Genomic DNA, 19,110 nt, shown 5'->3' on the forward strand with positions numbered 1-19,110 from the left:
CAGTAAGCAATCACTTGCTGAAGCGATTTGTGCAAATGAAAGGGAACCCTGTGCTAACAAGAAGACAATAAGGAAACATCACAGAAGGCAGCGCAGAGGTTGGTAGGGCTGGCCCTCTCCATAGGAGCAGAGGCCTGAAAGGGAGTGTGTGTCTTAGAGAAGGCACCTGGTACTCTCCACGGACTGGCTGCCCAGGCCCTTCTCAGAATTGTGCTTCCTACCTTCTGGTAAAGCACTCCATGGCTACTTCCAGGGCACAAATACACCCAGGTCCTGGTCATACTGACAGTAAAACTCAGGGGCATCTACATGATGCTGGTTGTGTAGGCACAAATGATCAGAGTCATGGCAGCTTCATGTAAGATTCTGAAGGTCAGCCTGGGATGCCAGGCTAACGTTGGCTGCAGGACGAAGTGTCCTTGAGATCACCCAGTGCAGTGATGCCTGGTATATCAATGGGGATGGGGCCATCACCAGGACTGAGCTCCAGTAAGGCCACCAGCAGCATGCACTTGCAGACCTGGGAAGTCCCAAGTGTCAGTGCCAAGTCTCAGGGAGCATCTTCTTGGGATTTCAGACAGCAAAGCTGTGGATGTGGTGCTGCCCAAGGCCCTGTGGGCCCACTCCACACCACAAAATCAAGACTTTGAGACTGGGCTTCACATAAATGCAGTTTTCATTGTGATGCAGAATAGGCCCTGCAGGCCAGGGTTGAGTGCTATGGTTTGAATATGCTTTGATCATGCATCCAGCAGCCCACCTGTTTGGACTGAGGTCCTCAGGTGTGATATTGGAGGTGGTGGAACCTTTATGAGATGGAGCCTGATGAAAGATAATTGGATCACTTAGGCACTGGTCCTGGAAGGGATGATGGTCTCCCAGAACAAGGGTTTTTTTTTGTGTGTGTGTGTGTATGTGTGTGTGTGTGTGTGTGTGTGAGTGTGTGTGTGTGTGTGTGAGATTGTATTGTAATGAACAGAGAATGATGGGACCCTCCCACTCTCTGCCTTTCTCTCTCATGTGATTTCTCCTGGGTTCCTGCCATAATGTCATCCACCATGAGGCCCTTAGCAGAGGACAATCCTGTGGGAAGAACTGATCTTGGACTTGCAGCCTCTAAAACTATGAGCTAAATAAACTTCTTCATCCTGCATTGCACAGCCTCAAGTTATAGCAATGAACAACTAAGACCACATCCTAATAGGCATGAGGTGACATCACATGAGCTTCGACTGGCAGTTTCCTGATTAGTGTTGTTGAGTGCAGCTTATGCAGTTGTCGTCTATTTATATGTCCTTTCATGAGAAATGTTTATTCAAATAATCTTCATATTTTTGATGTCTTTTAGTGCTTTAATACTGAGTTGTAGGAGTTCTTTATTCATTTTTAATGTGATTTTTCCAATTGCAGCATTCTTTCAATTTTCATTGGGTTCTGAATGCCAGGCTTTTAAATACAGATACTCCTCAACTTACAAAGTAGCTGTGGGATGAAACCCCACTGTAAGTTGAGGTACAGTTATCATAGCTGACCTTCTGAGCACCTTAGCATACATAGCTAAGCTCAAAGTTATTCCATTAGCCTAACAGTGGGCAAAGCCATAGACATGAAGCAATGTGGAAATAGCTCATGCAAATCTAGTGAGTGAATTTTAATTGGAGAATTTAATTCATCTACCTTTGAGGTGATTGTTGGCAAGTAAGGTCTTATTACAACCATTGTGCAACCTGGGCTTTATTTTATTATAGTTCCTTTTGGTCTTCCTCCCTGCTATAGTATGGATGTGAGGTGTCTCCCAAAATTTGTGCTAATGAGGAATATTAAGGGGGAAAATGATTTGATTATGAGAGCTGTAACCTAAAGGCTCACTTGGACTGACTTACTTTGGACCCAGAGCAATGGACATGGCTGACTGTGGACTAAACCTTTGGAACTGTGAGCTAAAACAAGCCTTTCCTCCTCTATCTTCTTCTTGTCAGATGTTTTGATCACAGCAATACAAAGGTGACTCACTCTGTCTCTCTTATGGCCTGACCTTTGTGGTTTGGTGATTGTCTCCAGTAATATGTTTATTCCTTGCTTATTGTTTGTGTGTTAAAGAATTTTGGCATTTATTTCAGTCTCCTAATTTGGCTTTGATTTTACCTTATTTATAAAAATTCTGACCAGGCTATCTATTTTCTCTGAGACTGTAGTCACTTCCATTGTTTCAACCCTGTTTGGCACTCAGGTCCAGATTTTATGGTTGTCTGTTGTTGGTCTGTTACCACTATTTCAATAGTAGAGATAAATCCAAGCCCTGGGTTTTCCCAAATGCACACTGTTGGTGGGTTGTTCAAAAGAAACAGGAAAGTGCCTAGAAAGAGTAGTCTGTATCTACAAGTATTTCCCTGGGGCCAGGAGAGACTCGGATGCTTTGTCCACAGATACCAGCCTGTGGCCAACAATTCTGTCAATCTGTCAATCTATGTTACATTCTTTGCACACAGTCCACCAAAAGCAGCACAACACTGGGGTAGGAAAAAAAAACTCACACTGCTATTGGCTACCTCTTGCTGAGGCAGACTTGTGACCCAAGACCATAGCAACAAAACACAGGTGCTGTTGGCTGACACCATGTCTATAGACTGGAGTTGCCTGTCTTTCCTGAAACTGGGGCTGTTCCACAGTCTCCACTGATAGGCAAGACTGGGTGTGCAGGCACTTAGGACCTGCCCAGTATTAGATTTCACCTGGGCAACACTGAGTTCCAGGGCAAAGTCTTGCACTTACCACACTTTCCTGTTACCCAGAAGATGGGTCTTCTCCCACCCTGCTGCCTGAGGTCAGGATAATGTTGGTGAAAGCAGTCACTTGGCTACCCAGGTGGATGCTGAGCTAGGTCACACCTGCCTCTCAGATTGGCAATGACCTGTGAAGTCTCAGGAGTGCGGTGAGCCCACACTGAAGCTGATGTGGTGCATGCTCACACAGGATTCCATCCCACAGTTCCCACCTTGTGCCAGAGTGACTCTAGAGTCCTATGTCTGAGCAGTTGTATGTTGAGATCTGTGTTGCCCAAGGTTGGCCTTGGCTGCCAACACTGGTGCTTAACTGGTATATGCCAAGTCTCCTAGCCACAGAGGCCTGCACAGACTTAGGAGGAGGTGGTATGACATGGGTCCCCTCTGAGGCTGGGAGCAATGCACACTGAACTGTGAGTCTGTGCCAGTAGTGCTCAAGTGGCATCTGCTCTTTGGCTGCTGTGACCAAAAGACCTGACAAGAACTTTTTAGAGGAGGAAAGTTTGACCTTTACAGTTTCAGAGGTCTCAGTCCATAGACAGCCAGCTCCATTGCTCTGTATGCAAGATGAGCAGAACATCAGGGCAGAAGAGTGTCACAGGAAAGCAAGCCAGAACATGGGTTTCAGGAAGCAGTAAGACTAAGCTTGGCTCACCAGGGACAAAATATAAATCCCAAAGGCAGTGACCTTCCTCCTCCAGCCACACCTTCTTACCTATAGTCACCACCCAGTTAATCCATTCAAGAGGATTAATGCACTGATTAGGTTAAGACCCTCATAACCCTATCATCTCTCCTCCAAACTTTCTTGCATCTTCTGACACATGACCTTTCCGGAGACAGCTCATAGCTAACTGATAACAGCAGATCTCGGTCTTAAACGGGTTTAGAGGCTCCATCTGCACTCTGGCCTGTTTACAGGGCCTTCTGTGCTTTGTCTCACCAAGACGGGGCTGGCACTAGAATCTTAGACAAAGCTTTTGCTGTCTTTCATGCCTAGCTGATATCTGAGTAAAGTCTTGCTCCCAGGTCAGCCTCTGAGGTTGGTGGAGGGGTACAGGCCTTCAGCTGCCTGGCCTAGTGAAGTTCCAGGCTAAGTCCATGGGAATGGCCTGTCAGAAGGGGTGGAGCCTTGCCTACACAGGGTGTTACTGTAGTGGGCCTGGGCCTGGGTTTCATGTCTAAGCCCCAAATTTTATTCTCTCTTCCTCCCTTAAAGGGGAGGCATCTCTCTCCATGCTGGGCTTCTAGGAGTTGGGGGCGGGTGACTTGGGCAACTCGTTCCTTCCTGCCCACTTCAAGAAGTATTTCTGTTATACTGAAAAAGAGCACCACCTTCTCTCACTTGTTTTCTTTTTAGCTCTTTTGAAGATAGTTTGGTGCATGAATATTATGGGTTGAATATGTGGTGTTCTCCCAAAACTCATGTGTGATACAATGCAAGAATGTTCAGAGTTGGAATGATTAGGTTAGAGAGCCTCACCTAAGCAGTGGATCTATACTTCAGCCCTGGTGGGAAGTGCTGTGTGTGTGTGTGTGTGTGTGTGTGTGTGTGTATGTGCGCACACACGCGCGCACATGTGCCTGCTTCCAGGATCTCATGTCCTGAGCTGATTTCCTCTACTGTGCCTGTCTGCCATGACACTTACCTCTCCACAGGCCCAGACCTACGGAGTCCTCTGAACATGGACCAAACCTCTGAAATCCATGAGAGCCACATAAACTTTTCCTCCTTTACATTGTTCTCAGGTCTTTTGCTTACACTGATGAAAAACTGACCAAAATAATGGATATCTCTTCAAGTTGGAGTTTCAGTTGCCATTTTGCTTCATTCTTATTTATTCATTTTTCTTTAAAATAAGCCTTAAATATACATGTATATATGTGTATATGTGTGTTTATGTGTGTGTGTGTGTGTGTGTGTGTGTGTGTGTGTAAATGGGCTAAGCTGTGACACTGCAAAGCAAACCTGGTAAATGGATTTTTTATTATAATTTAAAATTCATTTTTCTTCAATTAATAGTTGTATAGATTGCAGAATTATAAATCATCCTAAAGTTTAGTCCATTAACATAGATAGTTTTTCATACAAGATTTTTGTCATTTCTGTATTTCAGGAATTTGAGGATGGTTGAGTAGCTGTGGCTCTTAGTCTCTTGTGACGTTCTAGATGCTGCTGGTTTTACAGGGGCCAGACTGTCCACTTCAAATTGATTCATCCACATGGATATGAGCAGGAGGCCCAAAATTCCCTCCACGGGGCCTCTCCATGGGACTGCATGAGTGCCCTTACAGCATGGTGCTATCGTGTTTCACAGTGAGTTATCCAGCAAGCCAAGGGGACACCTGCTGTCCACTGCAGGATGTGACTTGGGATGCTACTTAATATTGACTGCACTGGATTCTGGGAGCATGGCTGTTACTCACTGAGGAAGATCTATGCAAGGGTACCAATAACAGGAGCAAGGATCACTTCTGACCACACTGGAAACAGTGAAAACACAGTGAAATGAAGAAACCCAAGTTCTGCCCCTTCCCACTCAGTCACCTCCAAAACCATCTACTTATTTTTTTTACAAGATATTTATTTTACCTGCTTAAGAAGTTTATACAGATGGAGATGTGCACTATTTTTTCTATCTGCCTTTTTTTGATTAGTAAAATATATCTGGGAATCATCTACATATTGCATATTTCAGTGTCTCATTTTTTTTTCAGTACCAAACACTATTTTAGGCTATGAATGGATTTAAGTTTACTTACAGATTCTCATGTAGGACATTAATTTCTAGTTTCCAGTTGTTTGTAATATAGCTGCTAAGAACATTCTTGAAGATCTTTGGTTCATAGTGTCTATTGCTCTAGAATAACACCCAGCAGTGAAATTACTGATTATAGTAGTAATAATTTAACACATTTAACATTATGAGAAATAATGAAATCTTTCTTCAAATGGATTCTTCAGTCAGCAAAGTATGCAAATTCGAGTTGCTCTAAACTCATTTTCTGTTATTTCTATCTCTTCTGTGAGCAAGGCTTTGTGTCTTTTCTGACAGGCAACAAACACAGCAGATGCTCAAGGGTTTCAGCTGGAGGCAGACATCATGGCTTACATCTGAGTGCATGATCATGCGACCTAAAGGCCCTGGAATTACACACAGAGCTGCACAGAAATGCCTGGAGAGCATGTGTCCTTCTCGACGATTCAATTCTACTCCATTCTGTGGCATTCAGTGCTGTATTTGCTCAAGAAAAGTGATGACTGTTACAGTGAAGACAGTTGGTCTCTCGCCTGGGAAACCTCACCACTTCCTGCTCATACAGAAACAGTCTGTCAGCTGGTAAAGCACATTAGGCAATGTGACAGTGACCTACCAAGGACAGTCCTGAAGCATTTTCAGAGTCTAAGAAGGATGGCAGAGCTTTGTCTTTCTGCAGGGAAGGGGATAGAAGGAAGCACATTAATTGAGTGGGGGAGGGACAGCAGCCGGAGCACCTGAAGGCATCCTGAGTCTTCCCAAATGTCTGCAGGGAGCCTGGCTTCTTGTGGCTTGCAGCTCTCTGCTCTGGGAATGGCAACCTAGACTGTCATTATGAACCATGTGGACATAACCACTATGCTCTAGAGAGAGACAGCAGGTTCTATGGCCTGTACCTTGACAATGGTAAGGCCATTTGTACTTTTCTCACCAGCAGCCTTGGGGTAGAAGTACGGCCTCAGGGGCTCAGTGAACTTGCTTTTGAAAGTGTGGAGAATGGTACATTCAGTCACATTGTAGAACGATATCAACCCTTCCTTATACTGCAAAAAAAAATGCCCACCCTCAGGAGGGGTCCTGTGACCTGGAAAACGTGGTGGGAGACAGAGAGGCCCTTGTATGTGCCATCTTTCAGGCACAGGGTCCAGAACCCACTCTGGGTCTTAGCAGAGATGTACTGTCCTTTGTGGTTCACTGATTCCACACAGACCCCGACGGTCCACTTGCTGTTCCCTGCTACTTCCACTTCCCAGTAGTGGCTGCCACTGGAGAAACGGTTCCGACCCAGCAAAGCTGGCATTGTATCAAATCGCTCAGGTTTGTCGGGCACATCCTGCCTTTTGGTCACGGATTTCACACACTATCCATCAGGTGACACGGCAAGGTAAGGGTGAGCCGTGTCTTTATCCAGTATTATGTCTTCTGCAGAAGGAAGGAGAATTAATGGTAGAACTTCTACTAGAACCATCCAGATTATAAGACAAGGCAAAAACAGGTCACACTTGAGGTTCTTTCCATAAGTAAGGACAGGATCCGTATGCTATTTCCCATGAGGCCATTCCACATCCAAACACAAAATGGTTCTGACTCAGTGTGAACTATGCCTGAACTATTTCATCTCTACAACAGACGTGAGTGTTTCATCACAGGTTCCAAAGGAACTGGTGATAGGTTGGGACGACCATGGTTAGGGCCTTGACATAGGTAACGACAGTACAGATCTCAGGATAGTTCTTCAATATTTAAGCAAGGTCTACCCTGCCCACCTGGGTGGATGCAAAGGGATAGAGGTGGCTGTGGAGGCCCTTACATGCAGAGCAGAGAGACAGAGCGTGACTGAGGGCCCAAGCAGTGGGAGGTGGGCATGTGAGCAGGCAGAGGACCCAGCTAGAAAGGCAGCACTCAGAGGGAGGGAGGCCCCACCAGAGCCTGTCTTCAGGAATGGGGCCTCTGGACAAAGTAGAGGGCAAGGCAGACAGTTGAGAGGGCATGTTCAGAGGCAGCTCCTTATGGAGGGTTGACAGTTGGACAGATGAGAGGGTACCCACGGTGGGGGTGGCAGGGACTGGATCCACAGAGGCAGCCCTCACCATCTTCTCTTTTCTAAAAGGAGAAATGGTGGTGTTTGTGCAGGTTGATCAGGGGAACCTGAGAGGCATGAGGGCTCTGAGACTTCAGGAGAAGAGAGAAAAGGAAACCAGCCCATCTCACCAGTCCTCTTGATCTAGACAGTCTTGTGGCTGTGGAATTGCTGAGGTCAGGACAGAGAGAGGACTGATTTCTCACTTACCTAGAAAGTTATTTCAGATCAGGTGACACCATGCTACCTCTGTTTGCACAGCAAATGCACTGTGGTCTTTTCTAAAACGAAACCTTTCGCAGTCAGCAAATTGGTGCTCATTGGACAGAACGTAAGCCCCGAATCAGATTATGTTGACAGTTCAAATGTGTGCTAGAGATGAGGAGGGAAAACACTTCTCTTTTTTCACAGAGGGACTGATGGAACTGAAAATGGCATTACAAGCACAAAGTCAGAATTCCCCACAGAGTAATCACTTTGAACTTACCTGCAAATTTTTGAATTTTATTCAGACCTGCAATTGATGAAGACGTTCAAGGTTAACTGAGTGACAGGGAAGGACAGGGCTGTTTTAGGTAATGGCACATGGCACATCAATTGGGAATCCTGGCTTCACTTACCCTGTTCTCCAAGGAATTTTTTTTCTTCTGCAACAGTAAATAGGAAGAGGTAAGTGTTCTAAGTGGTCACAGGACACATTTATAATTTACCTTATGATAGAGACACAGGACTTACCAAGCTCTTTGTTAATTTTATCTAAAACAAATAGAAAGATATTAATTTACAAAATTCTGAGACATTTGATCCTTAGCTTTAATTTTATATGACTTGTGTGGCATTACTGGATATGTGGAACATATCTCTGGGCTCAGAAATTGAAGAAACTAGCTGCCTCAGACCACACAGGGCATCTCTGGACTCAGGACTGCATGGGCCGGCTGCCCAGAACACATGCAGGGCACACAGAGAGCCAGAGCTCGTCTGCCCTGGAGGTCACTTAATCTGCTCCTTAGAAATAGTGTCAGAAATTGCCATGCACTGGTTCATTGCTCTTCATGACAATTATTTTTGTTTAGTATGTATTCATGTTATTAGAGAGGAAAAGGGAGAGAGGGAGAGGGAGAGGGAGGGAAGAGAGAGAGAGAGAGAGAGAGAGAGAGAGAGAATCAATCCTATTACATTTTCAATAGTTAGATACAAAATGTTAAAATACTTTTTACTTATATTTTAATTCATAACAGCAAAAAAGACCATCCAAAAATGCCACTTCATCATCTTTTCTGTTCATTTAAACTTTATTTCATATTTTCCATGAAAGTAACAAGCATAGTTTAATGCCTGAATATTATTTATTTTTGTAAATAATGACTAGTGGCCTAGTCTTTTCTGTTATGGATTTAATTTTTTTCTTAATTTGGATCAAAGCAGACACACAAGAAAATATTATTTATATTTCTCATCTGTGAGATTATAAAGGCCAAGAAAAATAACAAATATTTTTGGTCTTGCTTTATAAGGTCAGCCAAGACCCTCTCTAAGGGCTTCGCACTTGAGTGAGTCACCTACCCTACCAGTCAGGGGGGGACCAAGAGGACCCTGGAGGCCAGAAAGCTATCTGCAAACATTTTGCAGAGGAGTGTCTTTGGGGAGGAAAATGTCCCTAACAGTTCAAGGCAAGCCCCATGTGGTCAGCAAGACTTTGACCCATTCTGGCAGATGATACAACTAGTAGAGGAAGAGACTGAAGGGGCCAAGAGGCTTCTCAAAAGTTTCTAAGGGTAGGCCTGAAAAGTCTCAGCTTACTGAGCAGTAGAAGGAGAGGGGTCAGCACAGGCATCACCTACTTGGTCTTGAACACTCAGCTGGGAAGTTCAACAATGTAATAACTCGAGAAGGAATGAAAAGTCGTACAACAGGGATGCAGGTAGACTTGAGAGGAAGACAGAAGCCCTTTTAATGTGATGCTGAGTGCAGTTGCGGAAGCTCTAGCAGAAGTTAAGTAAAGCCCCCAAGTCACTGAGAAAGGGTTCTCACGGACAGTTGCCTGGCACCAAAGCCCTTCCACCAGATTCCTGCACAGAGAAGGTGGAGCAAATAGCTTAAACAGGGGGCCCTGTACGTAGACAATGACAAGAAAATATGATCCCAACTATATATTTTTAGTAGCCCATATTTTTGGAACCATTTAAAAGGAGAGAGAAGCCTAACTGGCAACTTCAGACTTTGGCTCACTTGTATTCCGCTTTATAATTTATCATGGTGCTTCTACTTTCAGGCTTAACTTCTGATCCTTTTTGCTTTTATGTTCCAGCTATTGTTTAAAGATCAGTTTAGCACTGGGACAAGGAATCTGCTGACCAGACTGGCCAACACTCGAGGTCCCTCAGGACTGAGGAATGGGCAGAGGACAGGAAAGATGGTGACAAGGACTTAGATTCTTTACTTTGTCCTGTAAATGTCTGTGGGGGGCTAAAAGGGGGACTAAAGATTCAGCTTCTCTGCTTGCATTTTACACCAACCTTCTTTGCTCCAAAGTCATCCTGAATTCCAGGACAAAGAGATGATGGATGGACCTCATGTGAAGAGTAGAGTCCACCCCACCTTCCCCAGCTCAGGCAACAGCAACTTCCTTATTGGACAAGGCCCTGTGGGACCAGCCTGAGATAAGGATGGGCAGGGCACACCTGACCAAGACTTTCTGTATTGGCAGCTGTGCAAAGCTTCCAGCTGTGTGAGCTCTTCACACTGGACCTCAGTCCCCTTTCTGTAAACCCTCAAAGTCCTTGTCAGCCCTGAAGACAGGGCTAAGGACATGGGTCCCCACATCTTTCCAGAGTAGATGATCAAAGTTCCTTTTCAAGTTTTTAAAACAAAAAAACAAAATAAAAAACCATTCAATATCATTAGCCATCAGTAACTGCAGGTCAATACCACCATGAGAAACCATTTCACCCCAGTTAGAATGGCTGTGATCGAGACAGAGCAAAGCATCGTGGTGAGTATGTGGAGAAAAAAAAGATCTTAATGCCTTGTATGTAAAAAGATGAGCTGAAAGTAGAAGAGGAAGTATTCTGGAGGGGGAAGAGAAGGAAGGAGAAGCCAGGGTAGAGGTAGGACAGAGAAAATCAAAGCACAATAATAGACACATGAAGATAATGGCATGAGGAAGCCCATCAATATGCTCCATCAATCTGCAGTAGAAATTATGTTATCTTCCAGCTTTAAATCTTAATGTTGTTGTTGTTGTTATTATTATTATTATTATTATTTATTGTTACTATTTGGTACCAGAAATTGAAGTCAGGGGCAATCAAACACTGAGCCACATCACCAACCCTATTTTCTATTTTATTTCTAGTCACGGTCTCACTGAGTTGCGTAATGCTTTGCTAAGTTGCTGAGGCTTACTTTGAACTCACAACCCTCCTTTCTCAGCCTCCTGAGCTGCTAGGATTACAGGTATGCACCACTGTGCCCAGCTAGATGTTATATTATCCATGAAGTTTTAGGCTTGGTATCTGTTACTCCTTTGTTCCTTTTTCCCTCTTATATAATAACTGGAAAAAAGTATACCTGTCCCATGTCTTTCCTTATATTTGGAATCATGAACCTTGCTTATTTCACAGGCTCTGGGCTGGAGAAGAATTGTCCTCATGTGACTCACACCTGGAGACTTCCCTGTGTCTGATTCAGAGGAGACTCTGGTCCTTAGACTTTTCCTTTGGTGATAGAAAAAATTAGGACTTTGAGGATATTGAGATGGAATAAATATATTTTGCATGGGAGAATGACATAGATGTGGGGGACCAGAAATTTTCACCATGGAAAGCTGTGGTCTGAATGTCCCTGGAAGTGCATGTGGAAGAAATAATCTGCTATGCAGCTGTGTTGGAAGACAGAACTATTACTGGGCAATTCTGTAATGGGAGAACCATCCTCATGAAGGAGTTAGTGCCACGATCATGGTGTGGGCTGATTCTCTTGGGAGTGTTCCTGATAAAGGAGTGGGCGAGGCACCTTCCCCTTTCTATCCTGCACATGAACTCTTCTGCCTTTCCACCTTCCACCATGAAATGATGCAGTAAGTTGGCCCTTACAGGATGGTGGTGCCATGACCTTGGACCACTGTAAGAAGTAAATCTGTGCTTTAAATAAATCAAGGTACATATGAAATACCAGTCTCTGGAATTCTATTATAGGAGCATAAAACAGATTAATATAATATGACCAATTTAAGTAACATAAACTATAGTTATGAGCTTTTCTTCTTCCATGCATGATGCTTTTCTTTTCCTTATACAAGGGCAGTTTGTTCGCATTGTTTTAAAAATGCATTTGAGCCTGGCACAGTAGTGCACACCTGTTATCCCAGTGGTTTTGGAGGGAGAGGCAAGAGGATAGCAAGTTCAAAGCCAGGCTCAGCAACTTAGGGAGGACTCAAGAAACTTTGTGAGAGCCTGTCTTAAAATAAAGCATAAAGACTGGGAATGTGGCTCAGTGGTTAGGCACCCCTGGGTTCCGTCCTTGGTACTAAAACCAAAAAAATGCATTTGATTTTATTTTAAATAAAATCAAGTATTAATTTACCCTGTATGAATGAGTTGGTCACAATTATTGGAAAACATAAACAAACAAATAAATAAAGGCTTAAAGAACAGGATATGTCTGAAGTCATCCTAAATCCAATGAGGGGTTTCTTTGCACAGGCCCATTTGAAGCACTGCTGTACTTAGTAGCTTACCTTATGGAAGAAGATTTTGCTAGGCAGAGAATCTGCCTCTGAGTTCCCTCCAAAGTCAGATGAAGCAGGGACAACTTTGCAAATACCATTGTGAACAACTCCTGGCAAACCTGGTGGCATTTTGTCTGGTGCCTAAGGGGAGGTGGCAGTGTGGGATACTTTGAAACAGTCCCACCATGCTGTTCTTGTTTCTTTGCTTTCACACAAATCTCTGTGTGTTGGCAGCATGGAGAGCCCCCTTTGGGAGAGTTGACAGGCCATGGCACAAGCCCAGGAGCAGGCTCCTCACCCCTGGGTGTGGCACCCACACAGCCATCCCAAGCTGAAGCAGGATATTTTTGGTAAGTTTTGAAGCTCAGAGTCCCTAGGAACAGGCAGAGCCTCTTCCATTTGGGACCCTATGGCTTGTCTCCTCTAGTGGGGCTGTGAGTCTTGGCAGTGGCACTGTGTGCAGTGGAGCAGGCCAAGTCCCTCCAGAGACAATTACCATTCTGTGGCTCTAGGATGAGCAATGTCAGGGCACTTGGCTGTGTGTGTGTGCAGTGGTAGGCTGCATTTGGATGGAGTGTGGACTTGGTAGAGCAAAACAGTGTTACAGAGACTTGGGGCAATGGACACTGGAGTGGACAAAGAAGAAACTCTCTCTCTCTAGAACCCAACATAATTTAAGGACTAGATTCCTACTTCTCCCAGGTTCATGAATTTAGTCTTTCTGCGACCATTTCCTGGATAATGGTGAAATCATCATATTCATGAGCACATCAAGAGATTTATCTTCCTAAAACAAAATGGTGGGTTTCAGTATGCAATGGCGAACTAAAACTTACCAAATTTCTCCAGGAGTGCAGCTGAAAAACAAACAAGTGGAAAAAAATTAGCTGAAATAGGTGAAAATGCAAATTCACCTAACTGATGACCCTTGACTCATTATCACCATGCACAGGTCAACAATCCCTGGTCATGTGAGGCTCAATGTAGTGAAATACTTTATGAATATATTGGGCCGTAGACCAGCTCTGTCAGTGAAAGAGCAGTGAGCATGTGAGAGGAGAATATTCAGGCCCAGGATACATTGTTGCCTACATGATAATTTAAACTAATTTTTAAGCTAATTTATTATTTCACAGAAATAATAGAGTGAGGATTAAATAGACGCCATAGATTCATTTTGATTTCATGGGATCTCAGAATTTGGTAAAGCAGATAAAATCATGCTTTCTCTGGAAATTAATAGCTATGATTCTGGTAGTAGTAAAAATAACATTATCTGTAATATGTGTTCAGGTGTTTAAATATGCACAATTTTAATCTTGAGTGTGAATGATATCACCTCCATAGCATCATCATAGGTAAATTGCAAATGAAAAATGCAGCTGAGTGAGATTAAAAAACTTCTGCAAGATCTTGGAAATCTTAAGTAATTGAATCTTGAAATAATTTTAAACAGGACAGTCTGATTTCAGACCCCATTAATACACATTAAAGTCTAATCACCACTTATTTATCTCCTATGTGAACCCAACATTAATGAATGGATAAATAAATTAAAAGGAACCACAGAAATCACACAGAATTTATTTCCTTCAATGAAACAGTTTTTATTCAATAGATTAGGCACTGTTAGATTTGTATAATGGCTCAGGAATAAATCTGATTTGTGAATTTTAATACCAAATACTGAATATCAAATAATCAGCTGACTTCTAGGCTGTTTGCTTATTGGAGCGTCTCTGAGTGGATTCCTTCTTAGCTTTCTTCCAGAAAACCTCCCACCTAACTGTATAATGCATTCTCTGCCCTTAAGAAAATGTGAAATGCGCAGCACCACTTGAGCGCAGATTCGTTCGGCCTCTCAATTCTTGGCCAGCATTCAGTTAACATTCTCTCCTGGAATGAGATCTGTGTGCTGGCTGCCTGGGCTTGGCTCTGCCTGGGCATGGGAAAGAGAGTCCCAGGACTGATTTCCTTCTCCTCTGACCAGGCCACCTGGTGGCACACTCTGGACTGCAGTGCTTGTGGAGGTCCCTGCTGCCAGCCCTCTCCTTCCTCATCACCGCCTCTCACTCCCTGTCCCTGCTCTTCAGCTCCTTGGCCTGGCTGGCCCCTCCTCAGCAGGACCCATGGGCTCACTCCTCTTGCTGTGGGAGGAGTCACTCATCATCACTGTGGGGCACGAGGGAGGTGGAAGGACTGAAGCCCCATACCACGCCTTCCCCCATCCCTGCTGAGGACTGTCTACCTTCTATGAATGCTCAATAGGGACCTTTCAAATTACCATGATATTGGTTTAATTGTCCCCAAACATTATTTTTAGGTGACTAAAGGAATTGCTAATGGATTTTGGTTTTGTTGCAACAATCACAAATATCAATTGTGTATGTTAAACTACTGCATAGGTCAAAAATAAATGTCACTTACCTTTCTCTTGTTCTATTTCTTTTATATATGAAAAAGCACAAAAAAACAATATTAACAAATTTCCTCTTGTTCTTAACCACAGACAGTCCATCCCAGGATTTGGTCTCCATTTGACAACAGAGAACCTGAGACCAAAGCTGGGTGTTCTAGTGTGCGTGACACAGAGAGGAACTCATATTACCTGAGTAAGAAATCATAACACAAACTGAAAAACACTTTTTAAACTGAATATATTTATATGGAACAGAATATTAAAAAGTTTCCCTTTATGCCTTAAAGTTTTGGGTGAGGTTCTCCTGCTGAGAAAACAGGCAACAATTAGTCACAAACTCTACATCCTGAACTAACTTTCAGGTACTCAACTCATCACCAAAGCATTAAAGAGGAGAAGACCTGTCAAGTGACCAGGAGCAAATAAAATAACTCAAGGCAGAGCCTGCCATGGATGGTGTTTCCAGAAGGGCTTGCTTCATTCTTGAGGACCAAGAAGGAGGATGCCTTTTGCATTCTACGTAAACAACATGTCTTAGGGAGCTCCAGAAACAGCAAGAGTGTTTCCAGATGCACATCTTAGTGTTTTAAGGTCCTGGCTCTTTAGCCGTCCTGAAGCCTGGGGTCTTCCAGGCTGGACCTTACCTCAGTCTCCACCTTGTGCTGATTCTCCTACATAAACAGTTGAAGGTGTCTGGAATTTCCCTACTCTTCCATTCATCTTCCTCACATTTGGAATATTTCAGACATCAAGTGTAAACAGATCCTCAGAAGCTTCTTCGGAAGCGTCACAATAATGATCTCTGTTTCTTAGTACCTAGTTCATGTTTTCTCAAAACAGCAGTTAAGCATTTGACCAAATGTGGCCACATAACACATGGTCACTTACACCTTTGCTGCTGGCTATAGGAAGACATACAACCCACTTGCTTTAGGCAGGAATCACTCTCATTTTATCTCACTCTAAGTTCTTCAGAAAGGCTTCCAGAACCTTTTATTAGTAGAGATCTGGGGTCATAATTTGTCTAGGAAGTGCAGCCTCCCACTCTGCACCCAGGGGACATCTTCTCACATCTCCTCAAAGCCTCTGATTTACCCAGCACAAAAGCACTGAAGACAGGTCAGGTGCAGATTTGAAAAGAGAAAAAAGAGGACTCTGTCTCAGCAGAGGACATCTCTGTACTGATCTCCTCCTCCTCCTCCTCCTCCTCCTCTAATTTCTTCTTCTTCTTTATGGGTACTGGTGCTTGAAATCAGGGGCATGTAACCATTGAGCCACATGTTCAGTCCTAGTTTGTATTTTATTTAGAGATGTGGTCTCACTGACTTGGTTAGTGCCTCGCTTTTGCTGAGGCTGGCTTTGAACTCGAGATCCTCCTGCCCCAGTCTCCTGAGCTTCTGGGGTTATAGGTGTGCACCCCCACACCTGGCTCTTCCATTCCCTGCTCTTCCATTCATCTGCCTGGCTCTCTGTTGACATTCTTAAAGGTAATCCTCGGTGCCCTTGCAACCACTGGCCAGTCCCAATATGTCCCTTTATGGCAAGATGGACAACTTAAAGACTCCCTTTGGAACCACCACTTCTTCCTTCTTAGGTCCTGTACAGTCTGGCTGGTCCCCCATGGGCAGGTGCGTTTCTAAGCAGCTCCTGACCTGACTGTTCAGATGGAACTCTCTGTGGCCCAGAGGAAGCTTGACAAATGCACGTACCAAATTGCTCATACCAATGTATGACCAAGTCACTATAAAATATTAATTGCCAGGAATAACAGATTATATGAAAAATTAGGTGTTACAGAGTATTCAAACCTGAGATTAATAAACAGAATGGATTTCATATTTCTCTTATCCTATCTGATTTGATGGATGGAAATGGAGGCTATCATGCTAATTGAAAGAAGCCAATACCCCCAAACCAAAGGTCTAGTGTTCTCTCCGATATGCAGTTGCTGACTCACAGTAGGCAGGGGTGGGAGGAGGGCCATGATTAGTGGGTGGGAGGGAGGGGAGAGAGGACTGGAAAGGCAGTAGAATGAATTAGACAGTCATCACTTTCCTATGTTCATATACGAACACATGACCAGTGAAATTCCACATCATATACAACCACAAGAATGGGCAGTTATTCTCCATGTATGTGTAATATGTCAAAATACACTCTACTGTCATGTATAACTAAAAAGAATGAATAAAAATATATAAATCAATAATCACTTTAAAAATGAATTTTAAAAATCATTCCATGAAATTCATCAGCCACACACAAAATAATTTTGAGAAATATTAAGTGATCGATTATATGTCATTTCTCCTTAAATATGTCTATAGATTCAAAAACATGCTAATCAATATCTGCCTCAAAAAAAAAAGATTCATTCTTCCACTCAACAGTTAGTTATATGTCAGCCAAGGGCCAGTAACTCAGCAGGCCACCAGGTCTAGCAGTGAAGGAGAGGTAGCCCCACCTTGTCACCTGCACAGACCAATATGTAAGGTGACAGGGCAATGAAGACAATGGTATCCCAGAGAGGGCTCTGTCCCACCCCAGAGGGAACAAAGAGTCGACACTCTCCTGGAGGGAAGGCAGAGCTAACCTGGAGGTGACTGAGGACACACAAGTTCCAGATGGGAAAAAAGCAAGTCCAAAAACCTACAAGAGGGCAAATATGTTAGTGAGAGACACTGGCCAGATGGAGAAGTAGGAGGCACCAGGCCCCATCTTTCCTCACAAGCAGTGAGGTAGCTATTCCCAAATAGGAATAGCTCTTCAGGGGCCCCAGCAAATGATAACTCCAAAGGAAAGATCACCAGGAAAAATCAACACACTTGAGATGTATGGAGAGGCTGATGGAGAAGGGCTGCAGCTACATGTGTCAGCCAAGTGGGGTGTGACCAGGGACCCCGAGGTCTGTGTTGACAGTGTGCAGACATGGTAACCATGTGTGGAATTCCTCTATAGTCTTAACACGAAGCCAAGACACATATTAAAAGTAAGGGCCTAGCCACAGCAAATGGTCAAGGGACACATAATATAAAAAGATAAAAATTGTGACATATGCTTTCAAGAGGTGTGTTGGTTAATGGAGTTAAGATGTAGAGTTTCATTCTGCCCAGTTCATTTCTTTGTGGTCATTTATGTTCCTGTTTGCTTAAAATAGTTTGTTAAAACTATGTTTTCTGTAAGCCTCACAGGGACCACAAAGCAAAACTTATAAGAGATGCACAAAAATCGAACAGTGAGGAGTTAGGATACTGTGGGAGAAAATCATTTAATCACAGATGCTAGGAGGAGAAAAGGGATAAACGGGTAAGAAAACAGGCCCATGGCAGTAGCAAGCCCTGTTGCCATTGACTGCCTGAGTGCAAGGGGATTGAATCCTCTTATTAGAAGACAGACTGGCTGGAGGCATTGGAAACAAGTCACAGCTGTACACAAACAACAGGAAAGTCACTTCACCCATAAGGACAGATACACCCAAAGTGAAGTGATGGAAACCGTCCCATGCCAGTAAACTAAGAAAGAACCGAGTCATCTAGACTAATATGGACTTTAACTCAAAACCATGTGGAGAGACAGAGAAGAACATTAGCCATGACATGTTGATATAGCAGGGAGAACTACAGCTCTATAGGTGTACACCATCTTGTACAGCTGGAATATATGCAAGCTTTATTTGTCTTGATACCTCAACAAAGCTAAAAATAACAAGGTTGAAAGAGACAAGAAAATAAATTAAATTAAAATATATTGTGAGAAAAATCATTAAAATATGGATAAATGGGTCAATCATTTCAGATATTTTCTTTTTAAAATTTTATTACATAAGATCAGAAAAAAAGTTTAAAAATGTTCAGAGTTGATTCTGATACATTTGGTTAGTATTTCCCAACATAATAAAGCAAAAATAATATTAAGGGAAAAATTTAAAACTGAATCACAAGAAAAATCAAGGTGAAAATTAATCAGAATTTTGTTGTTGATGTATTCATCTAGAAACAATCATAGAAAAGGCCAACCAAGAATATGCATCCAGGTTTAGGGTTATGGTTAGTATTAGGGTTATGCTTTATGTGGCCTTAAAAAAATAAAATCATTTAATAAGCTGAGATATTCACAGTGAATATGCTTCAGTGTGATAATCTTAAAATTAAAATGTCTGTGTGACTACAATTCATAATATTATCAATGATAATTTCATGATAATTTCAGCAGATAAATGACATAAATACACTTTAAAATAATTGATGATTATTATGTCTAAATTAATTGTAACATAACTTTAATATATCAAACATTTTTCCACAGTATGTTTGCCTCCAAAATGTATAGAAATCGTA

General features: G+C 43.0%; 1 protein-coding gene across 1 annotated transcript in view; it reads right to left on the minus strand.

Annotated features, from left to right (window-relative positions):
- Window positions 1-391: 391 nt before the first annotated feature.
- LOC144367256 (butyrophilin subfamily 1 member A1-like) overlaps window positions 392-19,110 on the minus strand; it is a 32,192-nt gene continuing 13,473 nt past the window's right edge. The window contains exons 6-11 of the mRNA XM_078022925.1: window positions 13,191-13,211; window positions 13,048-13,088; window positions 12,364-12,495; window positions 6,606-6,902; window positions 6,159-6,215; window positions 392-520 (exon numbers count right to left, since the gene is read on the minus strand). Of these exons, the coding sequence (XP_077879051.1) occupies window positions 392-520; window positions 6,159-6,215; window positions 6,606-6,902; window positions 12,364-12,495; window positions 13,048-13,088; window positions 13,191-13,211 (677 nt within the window). The remainder of the gene's footprint in view (window positions 521-6,158; window positions 6,216-6,605; window positions 6,903-12,363; window positions 12,496-13,047; window positions 13,089-13,190; window positions 13,212-19,110) is intronic.

This window comes from Ictidomys tridecemlineatus, chromosome 1, assembly GCF_052094955.1.
Source record: "Ictidomys tridecemlineatus isolate mIctTri1 chromosome 1, mIctTri1.hap1, whole genome shotgun sequence".
In the NCBI taxonomy this organism is placed as follows: Eukaryota; Metazoa; Chordata; class Mammalia; order Rodentia; family Sciuridae; genus Ictidomys; species Ictidomys tridecemlineatus.